The 17,122-nt window shown below is 36.0% G+C and overlaps 1 protein-coding gene across 1 annotated transcript; it reads right to left on the bottom strand.

The window, feature by feature from the left end:
- Window positions 1-3,599: 3,599 nt before the first annotated feature.
- On the bottom strand, window positions 3,600-16,131 carry LOC110774853 (uncharacterized). Its single transcript, XM_021979441.2, has 6 exons — window positions 15,873-16,131; window positions 15,690-15,773; window positions 13,594-13,714; window positions 6,819-7,118; window positions 5,933-5,998; window positions 3,600-4,004 (listed from the first exon to the last, which is right to left on the bottom strand). Exons 1-6 carry the CDS (start codon window positions 16,058-16,060, stop codon window positions 3,915-3,917), a joined length of 849 nt encoding a protein of 282 aa, XP_021835133.1. The 5' UTR covers window positions 16,061-16,131; the 3' UTR covers window positions 3,600-3,914.
- Window positions 16,132-17,122: the final 991 nt, after the last annotated feature.

Here is a 17,122-nt window from a genome sequence, read left to right as displayed (position 1 = left end):
CATCACGCTTAATAAAGATAATTTCTTGGATAAACCGATCTTAGGTTCCCTTAAATTAACTTTAAAGCAAAGTGACCGCCATACAAAGTAGAAATTCAATTTGTCCTAAATTCAAACCCACATATATAGTCTAAACTAGGGTATTTTCAAAAATGTTGTGTCACGCACTTGAATTATTTCTAAAGCTCGCGGAATAAGCATCTCGTTCCCTTGCCCGGATCTCACCCATCTGTTTCAAAGATTCAAGTCTTATCCTAATAGAGTCATTTACGGTCTTTCCAAACAAGACCCTAAACAATGTTTGGTGGAGACTCCTACAAAGTACAAAAATACAAAGGTTTCTAAAACAACCGCCCCCATAGGGAAACTCCAAAAACACCCTCTACACTTCTGTCACTACCATGCTTAATGTCGAAAATGGTCTCTTGTGACTGATAAGTTGATAATTGTTCTTTTTTTGTGTGTGAAAGTGTGTGTGTGTTGGACAAGGGAGGGGGGGGGGGAGGGGGTATCAGGGTTATTGTTTATGTGCCTAAACTTGATAGTTGATACTTGTGCTTTTGAGTTTTAACAACTAATCCTATTATCAACGGTTAGGAGTAAAAAGAAAAAAGAACATTTGTGGAAATAAAAATGAGCATTTATAAACTAGAATTGGTATATTTTAGAAGTACAACTTCATATAATAACTTCGTAATCCTTATAAATTATTAACATATGCAAAGAAATATAGGTCTACCTCAACTTTTCCTATTTGGAGACTCTTTTCTTTATTATATGTTATTGCCTTCTGTATCTTTTCCTCTTATTTCTTTGAAGCCATACTCATCATTCCTTGAACCGATCACATGATATGAGATATCTTTCTTCCATCAAATAACATGTTACTGAGACTATGGAGTTTATTGATGGCATGCTTTGTGGAAATGACAATCTGAGACTGTAGCTAAGCATGTTACTGAGACAATTCCCCCCTTTGTTTACGCATGCCCTGGACAGTTTGCCTTAAATATGACTGATTATTTTAACGTTAACATGTTCTTTGTTTAATTTTAAAGGTCAAGTCATCCCACATAAATCTCGTGTTGTGGTTGATGAGGAAGCAGAGATGATGGCCAAGAATATCACAACTTAATATCAACTTCGAGTCATTTTAATTTTGTGATTCAAAATGTATTATATAACCCAACCAAAATCGAGATTTGTTATCTAAAATAACTACATTTTTCTACCTTTAGTAATCGCATGTTAAACCTTGTTATCGTAGCCTTAACTCTAGATATTATGAGTAGGTTTTTTTTAGGAACATGGAGGAGTTTGAAGTCTCATGTTTCTAGGAGATATCATCTTTCGGCTTGCTATTGTACCTTCGAACTATTAATAGCACCTACACTATAAATATATTTATGGTTTCGTCTTGTCTAATACATGTCACTTTAACATATAAATTCTAACATTTATCATGCTTCTTGTGTTTATCATAAACGATAAGTTCCAGTGCTGACTCTATCCCTGCAAGAATTTGGGCTCCACCTCAAACAAAGTATTTCAAGCTCAATAAGGATGCTTCCTGGATTGACATAAATGGTGGGGGTGTGCTGAGGTGCGATAAGGGGCTATGGCACATTGGATTCTCCACTCGCTTCAACACAGTTGGGCCTGCTTCTGCTGAACTTACTGCAATAAAGGAGGGTTTGCTCATTGCATGGGAAAGGAAGATCACTCATCTGGAATTGGAGTTCGATGCGGCTATATTGAAATACATGCTTGAAAACCCAAATGGATACCAGGATCATCAGCTTGCCCCAATTATCAATGATACAGTTGCGTTGTTGAAGAGGAACTGGTGTGTGACTATCTTCCATATCAAGCGAGATGCTAACAAGGTAGCACATGGACTTGTTGACATTGGAAGAAGGATGTCAAGTGCAAAGGTGTATCACTTCCGACCACCACCAAATGTTAGGGAGGACTATGAAAAAGAGATGCTGCCTCACCAAGCTACTTGATTGCTATGGATTGCTTTTGGACAGGATGAAGTACAGACTATCATGCTAACTGCTCTAACTTCACCTATTTTAGGTTTGTATTATATAAAACTACTAGGCTAATTATCTTTTCATCTATAGCTCTGTTTACTGGTTTTTGGGTGCTAGCTATGGGCTGCTTTTGCTGCTTTGTAAAACTCTTATGTTTGGGTGAGGTTTTTTAACACCTCTTAATATATTTCCTATTTTTGCGTTAAAAAAAAAAATAAACGATAGGTTCCTCGTTTTTAGGCAATATTTTTACAAAATACATTTATATACCTTGGGGGATCGTGCGCGCTAGCGCACGATCCAACAACTAGTAACGGAAAAGACCATTGTCCCTTGTTTTAAAATTAAAAGACATATATAGCTTCAAATTCTATTTGAACTTGCGTTTTAATTTTTTTTTTCTCTTCCATGAATAGAAATTGATCGCCCAATTTATTTTTAAAATGTTTTTCTTCCCAAAATAGAAATAATAAATATTTCTAATTAATTAAAATAAAATACATTTAAGTAAATATTCAAATGCAACTTAAATTTAAAAATTCCTTTAAAATGCTTTATAAATATAATAAATATATTTATAATTTAATAGTACGGGTATTACATTCTCCCTCCCACTATTTATTCAGAAAATAAATGTTATTTGTAGGTCTTACCTATAGTTTGGTGCCTATGATGACAACATAACTGGAAGTGTTAGTTGGGATAAATTGTGCTACACTAAAGAGCAAGGTAGCTTGTATTATGGAACCAAGCAGCTCAGCTGTCAAAAAAAAAAAAAAAAAAAAAAAAAAAAAAATGGAACCAAGCAGCTGTGGTAAATTTGCTTGGGATATTGATAAAAAAAAATAAGATAATTTATGGGTAAAATGGGTTCATGGTTTATATGTGAAAAGGAAGAATTGGGCTGTCTTTTGAACGATAAAATCCCTTTGCCATAAATGTCTGGAACAGATATTCCCTCCCTAAGCACAAATTTACTCTCTGGTTAGCTCTGCTGGACATACATAAAGGCTAGGTTGTTTCAATATGAATTGCCTCTGACAACCTATGTTCCAGAAACCAGCACCCACTTTTTCTTTGACTGCTCTTACAACTCTGGTTGCTTGCAAGCAGTCACCACTTGGTCGGGTGTTAAGCCCAATAGAAAGAATATTCTTCAGGTGCTTCCGCTTAACTGGCCAAGGAAGTACTGCAGGAATACCTTCAAAAGGACAGTAATTTACGCAGCCATTGCAGGACTAGTTTACCAGATGTGGAAAGCAAGGAACACTTCAATGTGGGACAAGGCTGTCCCATCAGCAACTTCTCTTGTTCAAATTTTAAAATTTGATGTAAAACATAGAATTCTTAAGTTTGTAATAACAAAGTAAATGGGACAGATAGGGACTAGTTGTATACTTGATAATTAGAAAGATTTTGAGTCTTGCTTGTTGTTGGCAGTTCGTGTTCTAGGTGTTTCCTTCTTAGAAGGTGTGTTTTCCTGCTCTGCAGCCTAGGTTGTAAATTGTTTCATGGTTTATAACATAACCTTTCTCTTGCTTGTCAAAAAAAAAAACAAAGTTTATAAGAAAAATCAATGTTTTTGTTGAATACAAAAAGCCAAACAAAACAAGACCCTTGATTCCAGTCTTTGTTGAATACATAAAGCCAAACAAGACCCTTGATTGCAGACTGTTAAAAATTATGCGCTTTATCTCTGAGAATTTGTTATCACAATCCACAAGTACACGATTATAGACTAGACATGGCAATCGTACTAAACTGATATGTGAACATTGATTCCAGTCTTCCAAACCCTATTCGATAAACTTTTAACTCATACCAAAAAACCTGAAGCCTACAATGACCTATACGAAGCTCTAAGACAAACAAAATTCATGCGCCATCTGAGGATGTGTTGGCCTTCCGAGATCTTTTCCTTGTACGAGGTCTGCTTCTCTTTGCGTCACTGCTAGTCTTGTCTACCTGCATCCAAAATACCTGTCTCAATGAGATATTTCACTTTGCGAGGATTAAAAATTAGTTTCATTCTATTGGAATCTTTGCTTGGTCCATGAGAAGCGTAAACACCCATATGATGCTGAGAAATTTGAACCTAGGACATCAGTTTTACGGTTATAAAACAATCAAGTATGCAGTGGAGTTTTCTGCTCTTTAGAAGCAGTATGAACTTCAATTGATGGGGGTAACACATCATACTTTAAACTGAAGCTAATATGTGATAGATGAAGCTTGCTTCCCCGCATGGCACGTAAATACAAAATGCAACTAAATATAGAGCAACATTATGAATATTAAAAAGCCTGAGATTTTTTTTTTTTTAAGCCATCGAATGTTGCTCCAACATGTTCATAGGCAAGATCTAGACACCTACTAAAGCAGTAAGGAACTAAGGACTAAACAAACAAATAGATCCCTTTTTCTGGCTTCAACACTTAAGCTATACAACCGCAGGCAGGCAAATAGTGACCTTTTAGATTCAGGGTGTTCTCATGTTTTACTCAGAAATGTTAACAATACACTGGATGGTCGGACTTAACACCAAATAGGTTCCACGCATGTGCCTAAATGACTGAACTGAAATCTTCACTTACACCTTACACAAGATATTCAAGATCTTCAAGAAAATAGGAAGAAACAATCACAATATCCTTAAAACCTGAATTTGATTTGTTATACTTCCTCTGTTCCAAATTAGTTTGACATTTAACATAACACGTGATTTTAGGTGATAAGTTCTTGTTTGGTTATCAACTTCTTATTCTATTCAAAAGGTAGATGTAATAGGTGATAGGTGATAGGTGATAGGTGATAGTTGGGTTTTTTTTCCCGAAAATCTAAATCTAATTGGAAAACGTGGAGTATTCTATTTATTGAGTTTAAGAGAAGAGTGTGGACCCTAAACTTTTAGTAGTGATGAAGAGAGGGTATGATGCACGGAAACGGCGAAAATTAACAACTTGCCGTTTCAGAAACGTTTCGGAGACGCGAAACGGTGAAACGCGTATTGAAACGCCTGAGAAACGTTTCACTTTGTTCAGAAACGTTTTGTTAGTTTATAGCTTTAAAATACGCCTAAGAAACGTGATTCTTTAGATCTTAAGACGTTTCCGAGTTGGTTCAGACGTTTCCGAGTTGGTTCAGACGTTTTCCCCTCCTACTCCTTCAAATGTGTAGTATCAGATTATTTAATGATTTTGTTAATTTATGGAATTGGTTTTCTGGGAATTCAGTTTTATGTATTTGGGTATTCACATTTCAATCATTTTGAAAATTTAAGTTTTAATGGTTGGGTGTTAGAGGAGAGAGAGAAACTATTAGATGAGTGCTTCTTGTTTTAGGGACGATGAAGAATTGAAACAGGAAGGGTAGGTGAAGGAGAAAGTGGGTAAAGGGTGTCTATCTCATTTGCCTTTTTTTTATAGTTTATTTGCATTTCTGGTTTCCTGCCATTATTGTATAATTTGCATTCCTTTTACGGAATATTTATTAAAATTCTATTATTTAAATTATTTAAAATCCGTTTCCCCGTTTCCTACAATTTGAAAATTCGCCGTTTCCCCGTTCCCACGTATCCCCGTATCCGTTTCCGTTTCGCGTTTCCGTGCAACCTAGAAGAGAGGTGTATTAAAATATTAATGAGATCTTTCCCATACTAGATGCGTAAAAAACTAGTCTGCCCTTAGGGCAGACGAAAAAGGAAAGTACAAAAACTAATTTAAGACGAAGGGAGTAACTATGCAAGCGAATCAGATCATAAGCTTGAACCAATAATATAAACATTCTCTACATGCGAAACCGCTTATAAAACCAGCAAAAGAGCTCGAGATAAAAATAAAAATTAAAAAAAAAATTAAAAAAAACTGCAAGCATTCATGAAAACAGAAACTCACCTTCCCTGTATTGGGACCTGAACTGCTAATAGTTTTCTTCTTCTTACATGACAGTGGGTTCGGACCCTGCAAGGTTGAATAAATCAATGAAAGCCTATGAGTTAGATAACCATATAAATAAACAAATAAAATTATACAAATGAAGAAACACACAGCAGTTTGAAGTGCTTAGAAACTACGATAGTGACTTACTAGTATAAACAAATAAAATTATATAAATGAATAAACCAGAAACACACGGAATTGTGAAGTGCTTAGAAAACTACGATAGTGACTTATTCATGAGAAAGGATATCAGACATCAGGTATAGAGTCATTATCTGTTTGTCCAAACATCAGCAATGGATAGAGGGGTGGGGGAGGGAAAAATGTATGCAGAAGAAGCAACCATTAAGGGAGCAATGTTCTAACTGATAAATCTGAAACAATAGAAAGGCAATTCTTACATTTTTACAAAAAGAGATGTAACAAAAGATAGCATCAAAAAGGTGTTACAGTGGACATCTCCTATACAGAGCAATGAGACATTATAAGCTCAACCACTAACGACCAAAGGCATTACCCTCAGCTTCAGATGTTCTCGACTATCAACTGAAGCACAGAGCTCATAAATCAATCTTCCATTTGATTTTGGAAACAGGTCTAGTTAAAGCTTCAGAACTGTTGAGAGTTGAGACAACTTTCAACAAAAAGTTTCATATATTAATTATCATGAACTGTCAGTGCCCCCAAACTAGACCAAGTCTTCAAATATTTTCGAAGATAATGAGAAAGAATCCTTACTCCACAGGTTCACAAGGGATTGGGGGAATAACGGGTGTGCATGCAGAAGAGATGGAAATAAGAGTATAAGTACAAGAGACCATCAGTTACAATGGAATACAACCTTTGCTCTTTTTCTTTTAAATTGAGCCTTGTCCTTTGCTTCCGTCTTCCTAGGCACTAGACTGGCTGGAATCTGACCCTGTAAATCCTCATCACCAGTTCCGTCCTCTGCAGTAGAAGAGTCCTTTAATACCTTGGTATTCAGTATGCTCTTTACTCTTTTTTGTAATAAATTGTACTCTGAATCAGTCATATGCAACCTTTCTTCTTCAGAAGCCTTCACAAATTCACGCTGGAATGCTGAAAGTTGCTCAAGAAACAGAGCATTTCGCAGACCAAACATCACTGGGACCCCAGGTATCTGAGAAGGATTTAGAACAAAGAGTTAAAGATAAAGAATGTACTTGATTAGCATCCATATGCCTCCAGGAAGGCATAACTTCACAAAATTAGGAGTATATATCGGTAGCAATCAAATTGGTTAAGACATGGGAGGGAAGGAGTGAGCTTGCATTTTCCATCCAAATCTTTCCAACATTGGAATGATTTGGATATTAGAAGGGTAAAAAAATAAATATTTTCAATTCCCTCCCCTTCCCTTCCTTCATGTCAATTGCAAACAAGGGATAATGAATCCCTCACTTTCCCTCCAGATTTTCCCTACCAAAACACAATGTAACATTGCAAAGAACAGTCATGGGAGAACAGGAATTTAGGCAAACACACTGTAGCATTGCAAAGCACAATCATTGGAGAACAGGAATTTAGGCAATAATATAAGAGAATCACACTTAAACAAAGAAATTCTACTTTATCAAAAGATATCACAGATTAATTATCTTGAGAACCACACATTTTGCTCAGGTCTAGCAGGCAATATGTGAACATGAAAAGCTAATTCTAGAAACAGATAACACATATATGACCAGCTTCTTCCCCCATTAATAGAGAGAAATAGGGAAGATAATTCTTCCCTGTCGTGACATAACTACTGCGAAGTGGGAACTAAGTATGCAAGGAGCTCCCTTTTCTTCCCTTTGTTTGGTTTCAAGACTTTACCCTTTTATGTTTTGGTACGAGGACTTCTCTTAAACATCGACCAAGAATCCTGCCAAACCAGTGCATTCAGTCATTCCTCTGCCTAGATTTGAGTCTCCTACAGTCCTACATTGGCATTTTCTGGTCTTCGAGGACACACTTGGAAGTTTGAACATACGCCAAGAAAAACTAAGGTATGTTACTTACATTCTTTTCAACGGGAACCAAGTATATTTGCATCCTTAGCATCAACACATACTTTTAGCTATTAAAAATCAAAGTCGCAAACTTAGACAGTCCATGTATCAAATATAATACTCAAATCTGAACCAAGTACGAACAATAGACTTCATATGTATCCAAAATGTAATTTAAAGGAACAACGAAGAATATGCAGAAACAAAGTATTACTATAACTCTCACCCCCGTTAAAAGACCTTCATCTTCCACATCACTGTATTACCTTCATCAGACATCACCAAGCCCTCTCGTATGAAATCTACTTTATAAATTGTGTATGCAGATTCCGGGTCAAATCTTACACTCACTGAGAAGTGAACCACAACAAATAGGGGGAGGAACAACTAACCCAAATGAGAGATTCTTACCATATATTGTAAATTTGTAATTCCCCTAAATTTTCTTCATCTGTAACAACTGTTAAATTTGAACCCAGTGTATCCTCTAAGACAGACAGTCCTCCCTTATCCAACCTAAAAATAAAAATTCTAAACGAGGAACAGATTTTATTCTTTCATGATCAGATTGGGCAGTGAAGTTCAGATATAAAAATTCAGCGGCTGTAACATATCACCACGCTCTTGGACCCTTGGAAACTAAAGTCCAAGGAAAGAACAGTAAAAGTGTGTGAAGAAGAAATAGAAGAATAAGAATAGGACAAACAAGAGGGAGACAAGCTTGATAGAAAGAAGGTTGAGATGACAAGAATGAAGTAAGTAGACGAGAGGGGCATGTTGTTAAAGTTGAAGTAGCACGAGGAAGATAAGGAGCATCAGAACTATTTTGGAAGAGGCAAATTAGTGGAGAAAGATGATGGTGGGCCTTAAGCGCGAAGCACACAAGGGTCTCGGAGCCTAGGCGCAAGGCGAAAGCACACGTCTTTCGTAGGCAACGCGCACCTTAAGTGCCAAAAACCTTTAAACATTTCTAGAACATATTTTATACTCAAAACTACCTGATACTCATATTATAAATGCATAAATTAACAAAGGAACGCATAATCCATTGATCCTAAGGACGGCGTGCTTGACCCCTCATTGGTAGCCATCTCAATTAACAAACAATGTCCTATAAACCCTGAAATATAAAAATAAAAGCTATATAACTAAAAGAGCCCTTAGACAAATAAGTAAAATTGAAAGAAAAAAAGCAGAACTGAAAGGAAACAAAAAATAACAGAGATCTGAACAGGGGAAAAAATACAGAGAAAATAATTTATTCTTGAAAGTTATTTTTTTTTTACTAATTTATTCTTGAAATTTCGGAGTTTGGAATTTAGAAAAAATAAATACAGAGTTGTATTTTTCTGAAAAAAGAAATAAAAAAATCGGAAAAAGATGACAGAAGAGGGAGAAATCGGAGAAAAAAAAAAAAAAAAAGAACATAAAAAGATGGAGAAATAAAAGAAAGGAGACATGAAAAAGATGAATTCTTTTTTGAGAAATCGAAAAGGAAGATGGAAAATCAAAAGAACGTACCTGAAGATTGGAAAATTTCCGGCAAGGAGGTGGCTGGACGGCTAGAGAAATCCGGCATCAAGTAGGCAGGAATAATTTTTGGCTAGAGTTTCCTCCACAATCCCCAAAATACGGGGCTTAATTTTTTCTCCCCCCTAAAACTACTAGTTTGACAGGGTACACTAGGTAAAAAACAGCCAAAAAAAGGTCACGTGATGCTCACGTGTTCTTTTTTGAATTTAAAAAAGTTGTTTTTCCTAAAACTGCGCCCATGCCTACATAGAAGCGTGCCTCCACAGCAGCAAAAATGCGTGTCCCTCCTGTATATCGCTTTGCCTACTCAAGATAGAGCGTTTCCAGCTGTTCTTCCACTCGCCCTCGCCTTAGGCGCGCTTTTTAAAACTAAGTGGTGGGGACACCATTTGTATCCTTTTTTTAAGAAGTTCAACAGCATAATTTCACATTTTTAACATTTATGTTAGATTTAATGTTCACTATGATAAGTGGTTTATATACCCCTTTTTAGCCCCCTAATTCCCTTGGCTTTTACTCCATTTTATCCTCGCTTTACACTTTATAGCTTTGTTTTGCTTAGTTTCACTAGAGAGCTTGTACTTATTTAGTGATTTTGGTTTCTGTTGCCATATTTCTTGGACATGGGTACTACTACTACTACTACTTGTTTGACCTTGTAGGTACGTTCAAAGAGGTCTTACAAAGCATTGAGAAGTATCTCGGGATGGATGAACTTAACATCTATGTTAGATTTAATGTTCACTGTGATAAGTGGTTTATATACCCCTTTTTAGCCCCCTAACTCCCTTGGCTTTTACTCCATTTTATCCTCACTTCACACTTAATAGCTTTGTTTTGCTTAGTTTCACTAGAGAGCTTGTACTTATGTAGTGATTTTAGTTTCTGTTGTCATATTTCTTGGACATGGGTACTACTACTACTTGTTTGACCTTGTAGGTACGTTCAAAGAGGTCTTACAAAGCATTGAGAAGTATCTCGGAATGGATGAACTTACTTGGGCGAATTTGGGAGAGCGCTTTCACAAATATCAACTTCAAATGACCATAACTTTATTTCAGCTCAACGTATGAAGGTGATTCAAATTGGAGGTGATAGTTTAACTCAATATCTTTCTAACAAGTGGCCACACGCATGATTTCGACAATAGAATGAAAGTTACGATATTTTTAAGAGAAGTTGTCCAGCAGGAGACATTGCCTGGACCGCGCGACAACAAGTCCGTGCAACTTCACGGGCCCAATCTTGAAGCTAATTATTTTCGGGATTGTTAGAGGAAATAGGTGGGAGTACCACCCGTATGAAGAAAGTTGATAAGTGGAAAAACAAAATTGAAGTACAACTTTTAAAAGGTGACTGAAGCAAGAAAGAGAAAAGAAGATCTTAACAGAAGACTTACCAGAAACACAGGCCGAAGAGAGAAGAGAAGACTCTACTGAACGGTTTACCAAAGACGACAACTAGAGGGTCTAGCGCCGGCCACCACCAACGTAGCCTCGCCAAAAATTTATGTCGTAGTTGAGGGTGGTGTATGGAGTTACCCGTGTAGCGGTGTAGGTTGTGATGATGCAAGGACAGATAAAAAATTTAAAACAAAAATAAAAAAGATTTACCTAGTATTTAGGTTGACGGTCAGAAGGGGGTCATTTTCACAGATAACCCCTAACGGAAGGATTATACTCAAATAATCAAAAGGTGTGACTGTTTTAAGAACACCTAAAGGTTAGATTACTAAAATTAAGTTTTTAACATTATTTTAGATTATGAATATGGATGCTCTAATAAGACAATGTGGAAGGGGTGCAAATTTTTACTATCTTCCAGGCAAATTTAAGTTACTTATTCAACTAGGAGTATTGAGGATTCGGCTTACATGAATTATAATATATAATCCATGTAGTGGTATAGTAAAGGAATTGTTTATTAAAGTTTGGGGTTCATCAATTCATTAAAATAAATTTAATTTGTTTAAAGGGGAGGGATTTGACATGGAAAAGAGAGAAAAAAGAAACAAGATGAAACCTTCTTTCGGTTCAACAATATCCATGCCCTAACTTCTCTTTCTTCTCTTCACCTAAAGTTTACTAAGGGCATGAGAGTAATAGAACCTCAACATAGGTGTTCATCCCACTTTCTCTCTCTTCCACATCATTTCCCCCCACTTAAAGCACTTTTACTGAATAATGGTTAAACCTAAAACATGGATATCTTTTTTTCATTTTCACTTGTACTTATCATTATCATTATCATTACCCCATTGCCTCAAATAGGCTCTCGCAAGAAGCGGGGTAAGGGGGGTCGGACGTACGCAAAGGGACGACAACGGGACGACCATCTTCTACTTCACTTGTACTTATCTCATCGGTAAATTTCCCTCCCATAATCCATCAAACTAAATATGGGAAAACAATGCTCCACATACGAATACTTCACCCATCATAAATGGTGGACAACTAATACTTGCACGATTTCACTCGACAATATGGGGCCAAATAAGGTGGAGTAGGGATGAAAATATAAGCTTAAAACAAACACTTGATAAGAGCGTAGGAAAATAAGTACAAAAAGGGAAAAGGAAAAGACGTTTTCAACTAACTATAGACTTTAGGTTTCTTTGAGAAAAGTAGTTGGTCTAGTAGCTATCAATTGTTCAACTACGGTACTAGTTAGATGTTTCTCTAGTTTTGATGTCGACTGCCTAAGTAGTGTTTAATGTTAATATTTAGCACAACTTACTATTAGAGAAGTATATTATGTACTCCCTCCGTCCCACTAAGATTACTCCACATCCCTTTCTTAAAAGTTGGTTCATATGAAAGCATGTGGGTTCGTATTTTTTCTTTTTGTGGTTGCACCACTTGCACATGCGTTATTAAGTGGGGGAAATATACAATAAAGATAATGGAGCAAAGCCAATGGGACATCCATTTAAGGAATATGGGACAATCTTATTGGAATGAAGGGAGTAGTAAAAAATACTTTCCCAAAAGTTAATTTCGGAATGCAAACACTACCACAGAAGCTAATTTGGACTTAAGGTAGCTTTTGAAAAACACTAACCTAAATTCTAAAAGCAAGCATCAACTTACCACTAGTTTGTGGTATAGAATGTTTTGATATTAATAGTGTTTTGCCTAAGTCAACGGAATAAATGCTATAGTACTTCGAAAGCTAGCTATTTACAAGAGTGACACACGCCCTTAATCATTGATGACTCATGCCCTTAACCATTGATGATTCCTCTCTCTCTAGTTAAAAAGTTGTTTCCCGCAAAACCATTGAGGAAGCACAATTAGAACAGATGGTGTTTAAGTTCTAACTGAAATTAACTATCTATAACAAGCTAGAGTCTGCTATTTGAAGTCCATTATAAACAGTATCAATTTTTAATAATGTTCTATGCACACAAATATACACTCTAGTAAGCAAGATTCAAAACATATTTTGGAGACTCAAGTTATGTGATTCGTATTATTAACAAGAATACGAAGCAAAGGGGGAAAATAACCAATGTACAGTTTAATTTAGGCAGAAATTTTGTGTCTTTTATTTTTTTCTATTTGCTCCATTCACAACAAATTAGTGTTACTTAGTACCTAATACTCTGGAGTCTCGACTGTGGTGCCCCCCCGAATTGCGTATTGGAACGGTAGAAAACTTTGTCCTAATTTAACATAAGTAAGTAGTGAATTGTGTTCCGCCTATTAAAGCGCACCACAAACCAGGTAACAAGATCCAAAAATGAAAATTGCTAATTCTAAAAATCAAAATAATTTATTATAACTTGGTAAGGAATAGAACACTTGCTGCTTCAAGAAAGCATATCCAAGTAAAGAAAACTTTAAAAGGTTCAGAAATAACTGAAAAATTTAGGTTGGTCGTAATGTGACTCTACCTGGACAAGAACAATGATGTCTCACAATGTCATTATGGTGATATCGGCATCTAAAGATAAAATTGCAACATGGTAACAGTTGATAAAAAAAATATAAATAAACGTTGTATTCACAAGTACCCAGCAGACAATAATAAACAATAACAGAGAAGAGCATTAACAAGTAGAGTTACCTTCCGACAGTTCTTTCGTAAGTCAATGTCTTGAGTAGCAACAAAGAAGTGTTCGGGATTTTTTTCTCCAATAATCTTCATTATGCAATTCAAAGCACTTTCCTTCTCTTCATGCTCACATCTACCACAAAGGAAAGTAATAAACATATCATGAAAATTCATTGTTTTGATCAATGTACTTCTGCAAACAACAATCTTCATTATGCAATTCAAAGCACTTTCCTTCTCTTCATGCTCACATCTACCACAAAGGCAAGTAATAAACATATCATGAAAATTCATTGTTTTGATCAATGTACTTCTGCAAACAACATCCGTCACAGTGGTATAAAAAAATATCCATGCAACCATTCAAATTCTTTAGCAGTCAAAAGTCCCCATGACGTAGGTGTTAGAATTCAACGTTTGAACTGACCCAACGTAGGTGTTAGAATTCAACGTTTGAACTGACCCAACGTAGGTGTTAGAATTCAACCTTCCTTTACTTTAATATCTAAGGCTTTCTAGGACTTTTCTAATAGTTTTCTATGTTTTAGATAGAATCATTATGTTACCAGTGTTCACTGGTACTTTTTAGCTTATTCAATATAAACCTCTTTAGGGAGTATGCACCAATACTCCCTACCCCACAAAAGTTGTCTTGTTTTGTTATTTGCGTTGTTTTATACTTTTGTAGATATTATGCTAGCGCAAAGCTCCCCAGACACAACAAAGTCTCCCAAAACATATACATTCTTGTCGTCAGCCCCGCTTGTGCCCGTTGCGCACACAAGCGTCTAGTCTAGTCTCCATTCTGAATCAAACACTCTCTCGTGCCCAACGAGCTCTGAGACACTCATTCCGCATAAGGCTTGCACCCTTGTCGTCAAAAGGTAGGAATGCGCCGCACGGATCCGGTGAAAACATTCGGTATGTGACAATAGGTCTCATAAAGCACATAAATCAGATAAGGCTACACATACTTAGATACCATACGTATTCCACTAAAGAAGTTTTTCAAGATCTCAATAGTATCCTTAACTGCCTAGTCAGATAACAACTTCTACCAAGAGCATTAATAAACCATACAACGTCCTTCCTGGAAAAATCAACCTACAATGAATACAAGACTATAGGAGGCCTCTGGCATCAGCTTTTTATTCATAAAACTAAGATCTGAGCTCCTTAACTTATCTTACTTCTTTTTAAAAATTAAGTTCAGATAAGTTCAAAAAAGTTTCAGAAACGGAGAATTCAGTACCAAAGTTTGCCATCAACAGCAAAAGGATGAAAGGAGGTGGAAAGATAACTGATGAAGAAGTTTTGATAGCTTAAATAAGAATAGCGAACTCTCTGGAGCAACAAAGTAAAGTTAGTGTCTTGATATTTTAAACAAAGGCAATAGTCATAAATTCAAAGAATATAGGTCAATTTCTTCAAAACACAAAGAAAAATGAGCAATTGAATACAGCTGATCCCGGACATTAAAGAAGGAACCCATGCGCCAAGATAATTTTGTAACCACAAAAGTTTCAACAGAAGGTTTCAACAGAAACCACGGAGCACCTCTACTCTAGCAATTCCTTCCCACAACCCTCTTCGCGTGTTTGCATATCTATTTGGACACAAATTAAGGATTATTCCCAAAAGGTCAGGGAAGGGAAGCACCTCCACATAAAAAATACATGATTGAACAAAATATAACCCGAAATGTTGAAACTTTCAGCAGAAACCCAGGTGCAGATCCACTCTTATCTTCCTTCCATAGATCCCCTTTCTTTGCATATCTTTTTGTACACAAGTAAAGGAATTTTCACAAAGAACTGGGAAGGGAAGCACCTCGATAAAAACCAGGGGAATTCAAACCGAATAACCTCAAAAATCGAGCAAGGGACATTCCAGTTGGGAAACGTATCCTTATAGTATAACTACACTACAAATTACATTCACCACAACAATTTTCTAGGAAACCATAAGTTCAAAGCAAACCCAATTGACACAATTAAACATCAATTCATACTTCTTAAACAAAACCCATCAAAATAAGAATATTCAGAAACTATTTAAACAAATTCGAAGCTGTATTAAACTGCAAAAAAGGGCAATAAAAACCCAACCTAGCAAGCTTGTAATCTTTCCGAGCAGCAAGAAACGATTCAACATGTGAACTTCCAAGAGACTTTAACTCTTCAATAACACATCTAACCAACAACAAATCAATACCCATTAAAATTAGTACAACAATCAATCAAAAACACTGAAATTGTAATAAAACTCAAACAAATTGGAGTAAATTTTACTGGGTAGTGAAGAGCTGAACCGAAGCGCCGAGAGTATTTTCGACGGAACTTTCAGGAGAGAGATTATTAACAACAAGGTGATGAACAAAAGTGCCATCGCAGAGTACTTTGAAAGGTTCTCGAAATCCAAAACAAGCAGTGTAGATTCTGACGGTTTTTCTGTGACGCTTCTGCTTCTTGAACCTCATTTTTGGAGACTAGGAGGAAGAGGGAAAGAGAATGAGTCGAGGTTTTAGGAAAAGGTTTTTGCCAAAGTTTAATACGGAGAAACGTAGTAGGCGTAAGGGAAAAGTATATACTCCCTCGGTCTCTTTTTGTTTTTTACGTTTTCCTTGTTAGGTGATTTAAAATATTTTTTACCCTCCGTCTCTTTTTATTTTTTACGTTTTTCTTTTTAGGTGATTTAAAATATTTTTTACATTTCCTTTTATATTATCACATAAATGATTTAATATTCTATCAAAATTTGTGCCCAGTTATTATATTAACCAATTAAATCAATTGAGTCATTTAATCCCTCATATTTTTCCATAAAGACATTAACTTTTCCTCATTTTTCCAATATCAGAATTTTGATAAGAGTGGAAACATTATAAATAAACGTAATTTTTCTCGTTTACATGAAAAACTTAGAAAAATCACAATGCACATTAATTAGTCGTTAAAACGAGTGAAAAATACCAAACGTAAAAAACAAAAAGAGACAGAGAAAGTAACTGTTATATTTGTGTTGTGAGGTATTCTCTACTCAAGAGGGGAGTATTATATAAGCCAAGAGGGGAGAGGCATATGAGTAAATACACTTTTGGTGTCCACTTTTAAAAAGTCCATCATACTCTTGATTGATTAATTGAAAAACAAATTATTAGGAGCTTTGCAACCTTCAAACGGTTCGCCGTCTTCTTCCCAGTCACCATAGAAACCCTAGAAATCCAAACTCAAAATTAACAGATTAAATACAAGCACTCTTAAGACCCATAACTAATCTCGAAGATCTGGATTCTTCATCTTCTTCATGGCCCATGCACCGACGATTTTGATTCGCAAGGTGTGGTCTGCAAATCTTGAATCAGAGTTCTACTTAATTTGATCTTTAATCGACATTTTCTCCTTTGTTTCTATGGATACGGAGTTTCTCGTCATACCTTAAAGCCCGAAAATTGTCTTCGCATGAGTACTTGCCTCCCGAGGTTCACTACAGTCTGTTGAAGCATAATGTGGATGCTTTGAAGATCATCCAACTCGGGTTA

Source organism: Spinacia oleracea, chromosome 6 (assembly GCF_020520425.1).
Source record: "Spinacia oleracea cultivar Varoflay chromosome 6, BTI_SOV_V1, whole genome shotgun sequence".
Taxonomy (NCBI): Eukaryota; Viridiplantae; Streptophyta; class Magnoliopsida; order Caryophyllales; family Amaranthaceae; genus Spinacia; species Spinacia oleracea.
The sequence above is the reverse complement of the archived record's forward strand: the minus strand, read 5'-3'. Positions and strand labels throughout refer to the sequence as shown.

What these genes read in the sequence shown, in the direction of transcription:
- LOC110774853 (XM_021979441.2), bottom strand. Translation starts at nt 16,060, where the DNA reads ATGAGGTTCAAGAAGCAGAAGCGTCACAGAAAAACCGTCAGAATCTAC. An exon ending in GTTCAGCTCTTCACTACCCA is followed by an intron (nt 15,774 to 15,872) that starts GTAAAATTTACT and finishes GTTGTTGGTTAG; the next exon opens with ATGTGTTATTGAAGAGTTAA. An exon ending in TTAAAAGAAAAAGAGCAAAG is followed by an intron (nt 5,999 to 6,818) that starts GTTGTATTCCAT and finishes TCAACCTTGCAG; the next exon opens with GGTCCGAACCCACTGTCATG.